This window comes from Sinocyclocheilus grahami, unplaced genomic scaffold (assembly GCF_001515645.1).
Source record: "Sinocyclocheilus grahami isolate Dianchi unplaced genomic scaffold, SAMN03320097.WGS_v1.1 scaffold420.1, whole genome shotgun sequence".
In the NCBI taxonomy this organism is placed as follows: domain Eukaryota; kingdom Metazoa; phylum Chordata; class Actinopteri; order Cypriniformes; family Cyprinidae; genus Sinocyclocheilus; species Sinocyclocheilus grahami.
In genome coordinates this window covers 37944-52000 of record NW_015505599.1, presented here as the reverse complement: position 1 = coordinate 52000, position 14057 = coordinate 37944, and the positions used below count along the sequence as shown (strand labels likewise).

Here is a 14057-nt window from a genome sequence, read left to right as displayed (position 1 = left end):
GTTCCACATGGCACTCCTGGATAAGATGTTAACAAGGCACAACTGGAAACAAATGTACAAACCTCAGTGAATTATTCTAAAAGTTTTCCAGCGAAGAAATATGCAAGACAATTCATCACACATTAAGAGAAAGAATTTTAAGCATTCTGAAAGAGATGTTAAGACACTGCATAGCTGTAGGCACGACACTGTGAATGATTAAAATAGCACTATAACGTGCAATATATAATTGAGTTCTAAAGGAATTGAAAGAATGTGCATGAAGTCTGTTCTATTTTTGCACAGACACTTAAAGATGAAAGTCTCCTTCCCCCAGCGACTTAAGACTGGTTTTGTGCTCCAGGGTCACATATCTCCTTCAACTCTCATGGACCAACTTTACTGACAATCCTCATCTCTTGTGCTCGTTTGTCTAATCGATCTCTTGTTTCGTGTACGCCAGATTCAGTTTCTTTCAAGTCTTTTAGATATAGTAGTCTTACATAAGCGCTCAGGAGGTCTCACTGTCCTTGAAGAAAACACGAGAAGTCATTATTTCCATTCACACACACACACACACACACACACACACACACACACACACACACACACACGCATCGCAGAGCTATGAGGAGGGAAGATCTGCCTTTAGTTTTACATTCGTTTCTCTTTTCTGAATAAACACGGATTAAATGTTTGGCCGAGTTAATGTTAGGTTATATGTTAAGAAGTCACAGTTTTTCCGTTATGACAGAATAGCTGCTGTAAGCGGGCCAGCAGAAAGCAGGTCAGCGGTGTCGGTTGATGGAAAGAGCGCACTATAATCACCTTACAACACCGCCACAGTTTCCCTTTGAGGTGAATGGAAAAGAAGACGTGAAGATCGCAAACAAGAGTCTGAAATTAATTAATGAAGACAATATTTACATCATTATTGAAACAACTGATGAGAAACTACAGCAATGGTGAAAACTAGTTTATTTTTTCCTTTTTAACACACTCCTGCTGCTGTGTTCTTCCACACTTAAAGTCTATATGAACCAATAAGAAAGTCAAATCGTTTATGTAGCTCAAAAAGCAGAGCATGGCACTAGAAATAACTAGTCATGGGTTCAGTCCCCATTTGAGTATACAGCATCGGAAAGGAGAACGAGGACCACATGAGCGACTGACTTCTGCAGTATTTGTTTCATATATTTTCATGCCAACATTCTTCGGAATATCTTCTTTTGTGTTCAACAGATTAAAGAACAACAAATCGAGGGTGAGTAAATGATGACAGATTGGTCATTTTTGGATGAACTATCCCTTTAAAATTGAAATCAAGCATTTCTCATCAGTTTCTTCCGATGCCAAAGCATCTGTGTAGTCCACATTCATTTTATTATACTTGGCTATACAGTATATTCTTGTTATAAGTCAACAACAATTTACAAGTTTCATTCATGTCTACTTTTATTCTCCTGAGGAATTTTAATAGAAATATTGGCTATTTCTATAAGTTAATACTTTCCAACCTGTGAGTACTTGTGAGACTGAAGTCAATAAGAGTTATATATTCAAAATGTGTTTAATATATTACACAGACAAAGTAATCAAAAGAGTCTGCATGGTGTCCCACAAAACTGATCAAACCACAAAGAGTGTTTCTGATTGGCTCATGTTAGAAAACCTCTCTCTCTTAGATGAGAAAGGCAGCTCCTTTAAAAAAAATGTCCCTTCTATTTTGTTGGGGCTGGAACAGAGACATGTGTGTTTCTCAAGACACCTTGCTCACTGATAATGTCAGATAATAGGAACATTTTATGCATGATTTTCCAAAACACCTTTAATGACTAATAGAAAATAATTCACTTTTAAGTAGCTGAGGGTTTTGCCCATCTAATTGAGCTTTTTAGTATGATGTTCCAGACATCTCACAATGAGAACATGACTGCTATAAAATGACATGAAGTGCATTGTAACATTTCCAGCATGGCATTCATCGCTCCCTGCGGTGAAGGCAGATTAGACACTTAGACACGCACTGTTTAGTGCAATTTTCCTTTGCCATGTGAAATGTGTAATTTAACACGTTGGCAATTTCAAGACCTTAAGACTTACCACTCCCAAAATGACTCATTCTGTATATTTCATAATAAGACATCTTGAAATTCATGCACATATTATTACTATCGTGTACAACACAGGTTTAAGTCAGGCCTCTGCGGTAAAAATCAACCACGCGTCTGTCTTGTCATGCACAGATTCTGCACTGGTTTTATAACATGTGTATAACAGACAGTGCATAAATGACAAAGCTACCTTTGTGTCAGATCAGCACTGCTCATGTAAGAGCATCAGATGTGTTTTCATGCATTATTTGATCTATTCTCAGTAGAGTTGTATTTGCATCAGCTCCACAGGCCTGGCAGCAGAACAGAAGTGTAGATCCAGCATGTTGATTACATTATTCACAGCAGGAATGGTGCGAGGAGTGACTGACATTTGTGAAAACACAAAGAGCTTGGAGCTGTGATGATCGAGGGCTTGCCACAACCTGACCACATCTTTAAGTTAATGACAAAACCACAAACTCCCATAAATATAACAAGATCTGCATCCGATCTCCTCTTTTATATGGCCATTGCACTTACAGTCGAGTTATTTACATGACAGCCCTAATGATTCATATTAATGAAGGCATTTAAAGCTCATGCATAAGAGATTAGCTCCTTAACTGAGTCAGTCTCCTTTCATCGGAAGAAATGGATGCCTGAGCCACTAAAGCACCCGGTTAATATTTCTCTGTGAGGCCAGTGAAACACAAACAGAGCTGTGGGGCTAGTCATTATATTTCTTCGTACGCAAACTCCAGGTCCTGCCTTTTTTATCTTGAGGTAAATCTCAGGAAATGTGTCATGTGTAATAATGTCTTGATTCATTTCTGCATGAAACAACATGACACAAGGCAGAGAAAAACACTAAAATGAGGGATTTTCTTCCTCATCTTGTAAGAAATCCTAGTCAGAAAATGTGCAATAGGGTATAAACAAGGAACAAACCAAAATTAGTTTGGCCACACTTTTATCAGTTACTGCCTATAGTATGCAGTGACTATGAATGTACTATTGCACATTGGGCAACATCGATGTTTGGATAAAACGTAAGCCAATTAAACTAAGCATGAAAAGGGGTACAAACAGTTTTATGATACTTAATTTAGGGCCAAGACTCAATTTTCTAAGTACGTATATACAGTGAGTTTTTCAGATCTGTCTGTTTTGATCGTCCTTTTCTTCCCTAAATCAAATGTGGAACATTTAAAGTTACAAATGTCCACCTCAAGATTCACAGCACCATCTAGTGTTTGATCACAGTTTTATTTAAAATCGCAGATGCTTTCTGTTACTGTCAACAACAGTTCACAATGATCTATTGTTATACAATGAAAGAAAGAAAGACACTTCACAAACATGTGATTAAAAAGAGGACGGTGACTCTAGTAATGATGGTAATGCTCGGCATACTTTTGTGTAGTTATAACAATAGTAAAGGCAGCCAGGCGGAATCATTTCAGAAATGCACTGCAACTGTCAGGCTGTGTGTCAAAGGTGAAGGCGTGCTTATAGTAGTTTTGTTTTTGGTTTAAAGATGATGATATTTTTAGACCTGACCTCATATTTCTGTCATGTGCCCTTACAGCTGAACTGAGTCAGAAGCACATTGATTGCCTTCCTCAGATGCCATTAGCAGGAGGTCGGATGGAGAAATCTCTGTAGGGGAAGGGTCAAGAAGAGTGCTAATGCAAGGGAATAAAAAAAGTATCACTCATATTTACTCATATTCACATTTTGATTCAGCCCGAAGAAGCCAAAACCCTCCAAACTCCACTCAGTTCAGCTGCAAGTCTGGACCTTTATTCTTTTTCAGGGGACTCTGGTGGGACGGTGGAAGACTGTTTGAAAAAAAAAAAGAAAAAGACATTTGACTTTTTCGTTTTTTTGTAATGGACTGTTTTAAACGGTCACACATCCCATGGGGGGATGGGGGTCAAGCGTGTGAATTTTTCGAACTTTTTTCCCACTCCAAAATCAAGAGCATAACCTTGTTTTGCTTTATTTATTGAGTAACATATTTAGTTGAAAATACACGATTAGGACTAATACAAGCAAGTTGCAAAGTCTGCTTGTGCATTAGAGAACTAATGATTTTTAAAATAGTCTAGTTCCACATGGCACTCCTGGATAAGATGTTAACAAGGCACAACTGGAAACAAATGTACAAACCTCAGTGAATTATTCTAAAAGTTTTCCAGCGAAGAAATATGCAAGACAATTCATCACACATTAAGAGAAAGAATTTTAAGCATTCTGAAAGAGATGTTAAGACACTGCATAGCTGTAGGCACGACACTGTGAATGATTAAAATAGCACTATAACGTGCAATATATAATTGAGTTCTAAAGGAATTGAAAGAATGTGCATGAAGTCTGTTCTATTTTTGCACAGACACTTAAAGATGAAAGTCTCCTACAGCAATAATAATACTGAACTGATCAAGTATTGCATTCTAATTGTTCTTGGGTGGTAGCCAGTACTGAAATTAGAGCCGTTTTTTAAGATAAATTCCATTAGTGTGACATATTAAAGTACTCTTGATGTACAAACCTCAGTGAATTATTCTAAAAGTTTTCCAGCGAAGAAATATGCAAGACAATTCATCACACATTAAGAGAAAGAATTTTAAGCATTCTGAAAGAGATGTTAAGACACTGCATAGCTGTAGGCACGACACTGTGAATGATTAAAATAGCACTATAACGTGCAATATATAATTGAGTTCTAAAGGAATTGAAAGAATGTGCATGAAGTCTGTTCTATTTTTGCACAGACACTTAAAGATGAAAGTCTCCTACAGCAATAATAATACTGAACTGATCAAGTATTGCATTCTATTGTTCTTGGGTGGTAGCCAGTACTGAAATTAGAGCCGTTTTTTAAGATAAATTCCATTAGTGTGACATATTAAAGTACTCTATGCTTGGGATGAACACATGATTATAAAGACCCTTTATACATACAGTGCTGTGAAAACGTAGGGCTCAGAAAAGCTAAATTAAAGTTTTGGAGTGGCCTAGTCCTGACTTGAACCCAATTCAGATGCTGTGGCAGGACCTTAAACAGGCAGTTCATGCTTGAAAACCCTCCAATGGGGCCACACTGTGTGATGGGCCAAAATCCCACCACAGCGCTGTGAAAGACGGATCTACAGTAATCTGTAGCGTTTAGATGCAGTCAGGGTCGCCCTTAGCTGATGCGGGGCCCGGTGCGATCTAGGGAGCGGAGCCCCCCTCGGTCCGTTCGAGATCGCGTTCTGGGGGGGGGGGGCCGTTCCGGCGGCCGCACCAGTTGCACCCCCCTAAGGAAGGCCCTGGATGCAGTTAATGTTGGCACAACCAGATTTTAGGTTTAAGGGGGCAATTTATTTTTCACAGGAGTGATAGGTGTTGGATACCTTCATTGAAAATAAATCAATAAAAGTTGTATTTACTCAGGTTTAGTATGAAATATACACAAGAACAGACAAAATCAGGATGGGGGCAAACACTTTTTTCACAGCACTGATCATGGCTAGTGGAGAGTCAAATGAAATGCACCAGGCTATCTTCACACTCTCTGGGGACCGTCAATTTGTACGTCTGGCAGGTCAGTTTATAATTACACCCACCATTGTTGTCCCAGAACTCAAATCCTCTGACCCGGTAGCAGATGGCGAACTGTAGCAAGGCACCTGGTTGCAGGATGAACGGCGGTACAGGCAGGTGAAAACGAAACATGTCAGACTCCGGATCTGGCCCATCTCTGTGGACGGTGGAGATCCAGCTCGCTTTACTCTCCGCGCTGCACTTCCAGTCCGTAAATGAGTATCGTACCGTAACCTCTTTCACATAGGCCAAGTTCAGCACTTGCACGGTTCCGATAATTCCCAGCTCAGAGCAAAACACCTGCTCCAGGCAAACTCGCTGCTGGCACAAGCGCTTGAGGAAACCAGCCTCGGCATGCATGTTGTCAGGGAAGGATGGCTGGAAGTAGGGTAGAGAGAGCTCCAGCTTTTTCCTGGAGGCCAGCTCAGAGCTTGCCAGCAGTCTTGTGATGACGTGGACCGGCACCATTGGGTCCTCGCTGGCCTTGAAGAGCTTCACATCTTCCAGTTCCAATCCCAACGAATCTACGAAGCGGACCTGCACGTTCCTGCAGGTGTGCTCTTCTGTGGAGGACGAGAGGGATTTAGCCCGTCTCCTCATGATGGGTTTTGGCTCTGGCTCGCATGACCGCCTACGCCGGACAACGGGCTCCTGGGGAGGACCTGGTTTTGGGCTGGGTGGCCGTATTGCCACAGGGGTCCTTTGTGGGGTTGGCTTGGGGCGGTAGATGTCTCGAAGATGAAAGGTCTTGACGGGTCTAGATACTTCACTAAAACCACTTGTGAACTGCAAGGCAGGTCCTGATCCATGCGGATGGGATTCCATTCTCTCTGCGCTCTCTATTAGCAAAAGGAGAAAAACTTGCCAACACAAAAAGTAATGCTTTCACACTTGTAAATACGTGAGTGTATTTGCCAAGTAGCATCTTTTTGCTCTTTTGCCAGAGACATTTGACAAATTATGGACCACTGTTGACAACCATAAAGTGTCACTACATTTGGAACTGTTTTTGTGAAATGATTTGCTATGCTAACGAAAAGACATTCAGACATTTTAAAATCACTAGCCTATTAATTTCTTCATTATGTTCTCCACTTCAAACACATAAATGGCAAAAGGAAACTTTTGACAGCTAAATACACTGAAAGCATCTTCACAAGAAAATCGAGCAATACTGTTCAATCTCTACATCTGGCTACAGACTCTTACCTTACTGTAAGGTGTGAGGACACAACTTTACGAACTACGAAGAACGCCCTCGTTATGTGCAGTTAAAACTAAAATAGGACAATGTTAATTTTAAAGTGGAGAAGACTTCTTCAGCCAGTGTGGTTGTAATAAAATACGCGGAGATCGAGCGCCTATGACATTTAACTACTGATCCCACGGGAGGTGCAGTCTGAACTATCTTCCCGACGATTATTATTAGACCACCGTACATGAGATACGACATTCTCACGTCCCGTCTGTAAACAACAAGTCAATCTCGATGCGAATAAACGCCGCGACAAGCTAGAACGCAACGAAATGTGTCTTAAATAGCGCGCGTCGCTCGCATACAGTGCACATGGGGTCTCAGACATAAAGGCTTCACTGTAAGCCTATGACACTGTTGACTACATTCCCCACACAACAATGCGCCCTTCAGCATCCACACAGCTGGAGTAGCTTACACGCCTGCGTAAATATCCTCATTCACAAGCTTCAGACAATTAACTCTATATCGATTAGTGTAGCGCATTAGACGAAATCGAACAGACCGACTAATTTGACCGATGCATCTCATTACAGACAGGCTGATCCGGTCGTCGCTGAATTATTTAGGACAGAACGGTACAGATGCACCGAGGATTAAAGCGAGCAGTGCGCGAGACAGTCGATTGATCGTGGGAGTGAACCTCACATGATCGAGAAAAAATACATATGCCTTCATATAGATCAAAAGACCCCGTGCATATAATATGAGAGAATCCATCCGTTCTAGAAGATCCAGGCTGCTTTGAGAAACGCCAGTGATGGGAACGGTCTTACAGGAGAGCACTGTGCATAACAGTCAGAATAAGCTTCGTTCGTCTGATAGAACAAAAACGAAAGCTTTGGGACATGCACCAAGGTAACGATAAATAACCTTAATTAAATTAAGGTCATGTTTTATTTACCTGCCAGGTCACGCTTGGATTTAAGCTTCTTTAAACATGTTACCCAATTTAGCTGCCTTTATTTCTGAACTGATCTTGACTAACCTGACTTTTTCACTCAAAGCAAGAAAAACACAAAAGCACCTTTGCATCCACCACCGAATAATGACATCAATCAGTCATCTGAACCTGTGAGCACTCAACAGCAATGGGTTATGTGTGAACTTAATTTAAAATAGAATCATTAAATGAAGAAAAGTAAACATCAGCATGAATTGAGCTTCTGATTGTTATTTGTGAGTGCTGTTTTCCTCATGTCTGCAGGACTCTCAGCAAAGGTTAAGCAGGACGAGACTGGACTCAATGTTGTTCTTGGCGAAGCCCACAGGCAGGTTAGAAAAGAATTTGGCACATAGATGATTGATTGAGATAAAGGCTAACAGTTTTTATTTTTGTTTTACAGTGTTTAAGTTATGCATATTACATTTTACTATAACCTGATTATTATAATAGGCAGTGTTGGGGGTAACGCATTACAAGTAACGCGAGTTACGTATTCATATAACTTTTTTCAAGTAACTAGTAAAGTAAAGTTTAATTTACAAGAGAATATCGGAGTTACTTTTTCAGATAAGTAACGCAAGTTACTTTTTTCCTCCAAATCTATTGATTGACAGCTCTCCTGTCCCCATGTTGAGAGAAATCAGAAGATGTTACTCTAGTTTTAAAATAAATATGAATATGCATTAATTCATCTCACTCACACACACACACACACAAAACAGATTCAGTATTCCTCAAAATGAATAAAAATAATACAACTCAGAATATGACGCAAACCTGCAATAATTAAATGTTAAACAACACAAATATGCTTTATGTATTTAATCCCATTCTATAAAGCAATGTCTTTGCTTCTGACTTTCGATGATCCAGTTCAGCCGTACTAATCAGCACAAATTACTCTAGACGAACATTCGTGTGTCTTTTTTTATTGCTGAAGTGTGTTGAAATTTCTTCTTCTGCATTCTACTGTACGGACGTAATTTTACATTTCACTTTTGGTGTGAAAAGGCTTTTATATTTGCCAAAAATATATATTTTTTATTTTAAAAACAAACGAGCAAGCCCTGTCCAGATTTAAAAAGTAACTAAGCAACGTAAATAGTTACTTTTTTTATGGAGTAACGCAATATTGTAATGCATTACTTTTAAAAGTAACTTTCCCCAACACTGATAATAGGACAAGCAGCTAAAATAAATATATAAATAAAGCCATGTGCATAATTATTTTTGTCAATATGTGGCAAAATAAAATGTGACCAGATACTGTAAACCATTTCAAAGACATTTAAAACCCTTTCCTTTGGCTCCTCAAGGCAACACACCACTAAGATCAAATCTCATGCCACTTCCAAAAATGGACAGAAGGAGAGACGACAAAGACCAAACAGCCATGGTGCAAAAGAGAGTGGTGGTAGGGGTAAAAGTTCAAGTATAAGACCCGTAACCCCTCATTCTGTACAAGTTCAGAGAGAAAACTCATCAGAGTGCAGAAGCGAAGACGAGGGCTGTACACTACAAAGTAAAGATGGAGAAGAGGACGGTGCCAGTGACCTCTCAGACCCTGAAAGATCTGCGCTTCCAGCTCAAATCTCTCCTCCTGACCTCATCCTACGTGCAGAGGTCATAGATCCGTCTGCCTTTCATCCCTCGAGACCGTCTTGTCGAGCGCACAACAGCTATCCAGATTTCTTACCGCCTCCTTTCAATTCTTGGAGTCTCCTGCAGTTAGCTGTGTACTTGAACACCGAAGGCAAGGGCATTCCTCGACCCAAGCCTGTTGGGCAGCTTGAGAGATACTTGGACCGGCTATTGCAATTGGAATGGCATCAGATCCAAACGGCCCAAGAAGACTGCAGCAAATCCAATGCCCCATTACCTAAAGCTCGCCACTTGCCTCATTCGTCTTCTCATCTCAGCCTCAGCTCTCCTAAATGCATCCTCCAGTGCCAGCGAGCGTTCCCTTTGACGTTACTGTCCTCTTTGGCCAGTGCTCCCACCCTTCAGCTGTCAAGCTGTACTTGCCCACACTGCCAGAATCAGTATCCCATCTTGAATGGCCCATGCCGCTCTTATGCCTACCACCACCACACACGGCTGAGTCCACTCCTGGAGACGAAGGGCCTGGCCTCAGGTTTGCCTAAAAGGAGCAGCAGTGAGAGCAGGGCTCATCAGCCGGATCCCAGACACCGATCTCGAGAGCACAGACTCAGCGACCCTTTCAGCGAGAGCAGCCACTTGAGGCGCATGCAGGCTATCGGTAACATTCGCAATCCGGTTGCTTCCACATACAGTGTTGACCAAGCTTCTTCTACAGCTACAACAACCAGCAATGCCAGTATTGGGGATGTAAAAAAGAGAAAGCCAGGGCAAAGGAGTCATTCCTGTGTGGGTTCGAGGGAGGTCGGCTATAGGGCAAGAGGACGCAGTGAACAAAGGAAGACCTTTGATAAAACACAAAAGGACTCAAAATTATCTTGTGCTGTAAGTTCAGATGGGTTACATAGCTCAAAAGACTCATTGACTAATCAAGTGAACAGGAGGCAAAAGCATGTTGAATTTGTCACAAAGTAACTTCAACACAGTGGCCTGGAAATCAGTTAAAATGTATGAATTTCATTACATTAGATAAGGAAATTTTAAACCAAGTGGCATATTTTCTGAGCATATTTACAACTGATCCCAACATTTCAGTATTTTAGTGAATGTATGAGGTCAGTTCATCACATTAATTATAAACGTGATGTTACACTAATATTTTGCTAACAGAATGTTTCACAGTACTTTATACAACTTCATTTTTCAGCATATCTATTGACTGATCATTTAAAACCAAAAACAAACTATTGATTTTAATATGTTTTACTTTAAAATACTGTAAATGCCACTTGGTGTATATATATCTTTTTTTCATCTAATGTGGTGACATTCTGTTCAGTGTGGTTTAAGTGTCCAAATAGTTTTTTGGATCATTGTATGTACATATTCTTCTTAAGTTCAGTACTTCTTACCATACAAAATCAGTTTTGCCTGTTTACGCATGGTGTTTATGCATGATATACAGTACCGCCGGTAAAAATCTTATTTTTAGTAATTGTTTAAGCAACTTGCTCTTTTATAAATCCATTGTTTGAAATAGCAATATATCTGCATTCATTTCTTTGAAGCATCTTCTATCAACAGGTCTGACTGCAATTTCATAAATTCAGGTCCCTTTAGGGATCTTTAATCTAATGTTAAGTTTAGTTTAAAATAGACAATTGTTATTTCTGCAATACTTGTTAATTTATATGTAGGCAGTGCTTATACAGATGTTTCAGGTACAGCAATGTATTTAACCCTTGTACGCTCCTCATTTGGGGGTCACACTCTTGGTCTTCGCGGTCAAACACCTGAAATTTAACTTTTTTTTTCTTCATTAAAATCAGTCGAACATATTTTTGTTCAATAATATTTTTTCTTTTATATTTTGAGATAATTTTATGGTTCTAATTAATATTTATGCAATAATTATGATCAATTTTTCCCACTGAAAATTTTTCAATTAATGCAGTATTTCAGATTTAAATAGAGACTAGGCCTTTAAAATCCAATTTTTTAATGCCTAATAGCACCTCCTGGTGAGAGCAAGAAAAAGAAAAGAAAAGAAAAACCTGTAATTTCATGGTGTAACCACTAGATTACTGTATAGGACTCGATAGAGAGGCTTGTGAATTCCCTTGTTGTTTTTATACATAATTGTTTACTTTTATTAGGTTGTGGATCTAAATGTATATTAAGGCATTCTCAAAGACTACTTTTTGTCAAGGTTTATATTTTTTGTTGTTTTAAATGTTGATTTGAAGTGTAGGTTTTTGCATTATTATTACATCATTCAAACCTGAACACAGAAAGCAGTTTGTTGCACAGAACATTAAAATTCTATACAAATGTAACAAACATGAACAGGAATGCTTTATCAGAGCTTAATCCTTCTGGGTCTGATCTGATCTGATTTTAACCTCTTATTTCAGTCTTCTGACTCATTTTGGCTATACGGTTATAGCCATGCCAATTCATTTTGTATGTATAATTCTGTATGTGCGTCTGTGAGTGTGTGTGAGTGGATGTATCTGTTTTACACTCTTGATGTTTTAGAGTGTAACCCCTTCCTTGCTGTCCACTTTTTTTACTGCAATGTAGTTTAATTATTTATTTTATTTTACATAGTTGCAGGGTTACAGTCACACCAATTCATAGGTGTGTGTGTGTACAAGTGTGTTGGTGTGTTGATTTTGCACTCTTAGATGTTTTAGAGTTTCACCCCTTCATTGCTGTGCAATTTTTTTTTCTGCATTGTGGGGGATTTGTAGATGTGTTTTTTTCCCTATTTTCTTTTTTCCATTTCCCATTCATTTCCTATGGTTGGTCATTTTTGACTGAAGACCATGAGTGTGACTATTTTTTTTTTCCAACCACTTAGCTTTTTCGAATCATGCCCTCATTTTGTATTTATTTGTTTTATGTGTTCACATACCAAGTGCCATAAAAGTCACCAAGTTTTGTACCATTCTAGTGAAGCTATGATTTTTAAAAATTCAAAATGTAAAATTCTCCGGTCGGAAGTGACCGAAGACCGCACAAGGGTTAATAGTACAACTGATGTTTCGCTGTTAGCAGCACTGGTTAACCACTCACACTAGAGTTTACAATTACACATGATATGCTTGAGCTGAAACTTCATGTGTCTGCACACCATTACCCTCAACCTGACTGTCCCAATGAGCACAAGCAATCGTCTTACGTTGTGTAACTTATTATTTTTCTCATTCTAAGCCTGAATCATAAGGTGAATGTGAAGACCATAAATAAAATATGTTTTTAAAGCTCTTTACAATCCTCTTGACAAGGGAAGCGTAACTAGGACATGTTTATAATAGCCAGATCCAAAGTAATTCCAGATGTTTGAAGGACAGATTCGTTTCTTACCAACACTTGTTCAGAGTCTGTTGAATAAAATGAATGCCTGTAATTTATTTCTTTTATGAATCAATCATAGAAATTACATTCAGACAAGAGTCAACTTATTACTTTTCATTTAATTTTAGAATATTTAGAATTCTTTTACTGGTTAAATTTTAAAGACATAAACACATTGTGTAATACCTTAAATATGTTCTTTTTATGACAGATAGTTATCACAGATAAATAGTGTTCTTGTCAAATAATTGCTGTGACATGCCCCACTATAGTTACAATGCTAAATGTTGAGGGTAATTGAGCTATCAAAATACGGTGACAAGCTGTCCCTTCTTTTGAGTCCAATCTTTTCCATCATGGGAAATATATCAAGTAGACAAATCTTTTTATTTATCAGTTTATAAAATAATATATTTATAAAAAATAAATGCAATAATTTGATGACATTTAAGGATATTTAGCTTTGGGGGAAAAAAGTAAATGTCTAATGCCATGCAAAGAAAATTCTGCGTATAGGCTATTCAGAGAAATTGGTGCTAATGGACTGGCCATCTGTTCTGGTCCCAGACGCTAGCGTTTATTGTTATAATTTAAAGATTGTAGACTCATCAGAGACAGAGAAGTATTTTTAGTTTTTTTTGGTCACTGGTGGTCAAAATGCACACCAAACAACGCGAGGGGCCATTCACACAGAATGCGCTGTTGCATTTAAAACTGTGAGACGCAAGACAATTTAATGAAAAAAAATAGATATGTATATATCTCGAGATGCACTACCTTAAAGTCTAGTCAGAATTGGGTTGTGCTTTTTTAGAACGATCAAGACGCTGCAAATGATCAAACATACAGGTGCATCTCAATAAATTGGAATGTCGTGGAAAAGTTAATTTATTTCAGTAATTCAACTCAAATTGTGAAACTCATGTATTAAATAAATTCAATGCACACAGACTGAAGTAGTTTAAGTCTTTGGTTCTTTTAATTGTGATGATTTTGGCTCACGTTTAACAAAAACCCACCAATTCACTATCTCAACAAATTAGAATATGGTGACATGCCAATCAGCTAATCAACTCAAAACACCTGCAAAGGTTTCCTGAGCCTTCAAAATGGTCTCTCAGTTTGGTTCACTAGGCTACGCAATCATGGGGAAGACTGCTGATCTGACAGTTGTCCAGAAGACAATCATTGACATCCTTCACAAGGAGGGTAAGCCACAAACATTCATTGC

At 38.8% G+C, this 14057-nt stretch overlaps 2 protein-coding genes across 3 annotated transcripts; one reads left to right on the top strand and one right to left on the bottom strand.

The window, feature by feature from the left end:
- Positions 1–1618: 1618 nt before the first annotated feature.
- ppp1r3db (protein phosphatase 1, regulatory subunit 3Db) lies at positions 1619–7155 on the bottom strand. 2 transcript variants are annotated; one of them, XM_016232874.1, is made up of 2 exons: positions 5684–6869; positions 1619–1628 (listed from the first exon to the last, which is right to left on the bottom strand). In XM_016232874.1, coding segments are annotated over exons 1-2 (810 nt in total). In that variant the 5' UTR covers positions 6492–6869; the 3' UTR covers positions 1619–1626. The 2 variants fall into 2 exon arrangements, with proteins under 2 accessions (XP_016088360.1, XP_016088359.1); XM_016232873.1 differs by lacking the exon at positions 1619–1628 and adding an exon at positions 6876–7155 and having other exon boundaries at positions 4930–6505.
- A 133-nt stretch (positions 7156–7288) lies between these two features.
- LOC107551315 (protein FAM217B-like) lies at positions 7289–10526 on the top strand. Its single transcript, XM_016232872.1, has 4 exons — positions 7289–7779; positions 7929–7995; positions 8129–8196; positions 9184–10526. Exons 1-4 carry the CDS (start codon positions 7682–7684, stop codon positions 10439–10441), a joined length of 1491 nt encoding a protein of 496 aa, XP_016088358.1. The 5' UTR covers positions 7289–7681; the 3' UTR covers positions 10442–10526.
- The last annotated feature ends 3531 nt before the right edge of the window (positions 10527–14057 follow it).

What these genes read in the sequence shown, in the direction of transcription:
- ppp1r3db (XM_016232873.1), bottom strand. Translation starts at nt 6,491, where the DNA reads ATGGAATCCCATCCGCATGGATCAGGACCTGCCTTGCAGTTCACAAGT.
- LOC107551315 (XM_016232872.1), top strand. Translation starts at nt 7,682, where the DNA reads ATGGGAACGGTCTTACAGGAGAGCACTGTGCATAACAGTCAGAATAAG. An exon ending in GCTTTGGGACATGCACCAAG is followed by an intron (nt 7,780 to 7,928) that starts GTAACGATAAAT and finishes TTTCACTCAAAG; the next exon opens with CAAGAAAAACACAAAAGCAC. An exon ending in TTGGCGAAGCCCACAGGCAG is followed by an intron (nt 8,197 to 9,183) that starts GTTAGAAAAGAA and finishes TGGCTCCTCAAG; the next exon opens with GCAACACACCACTAAGATCA.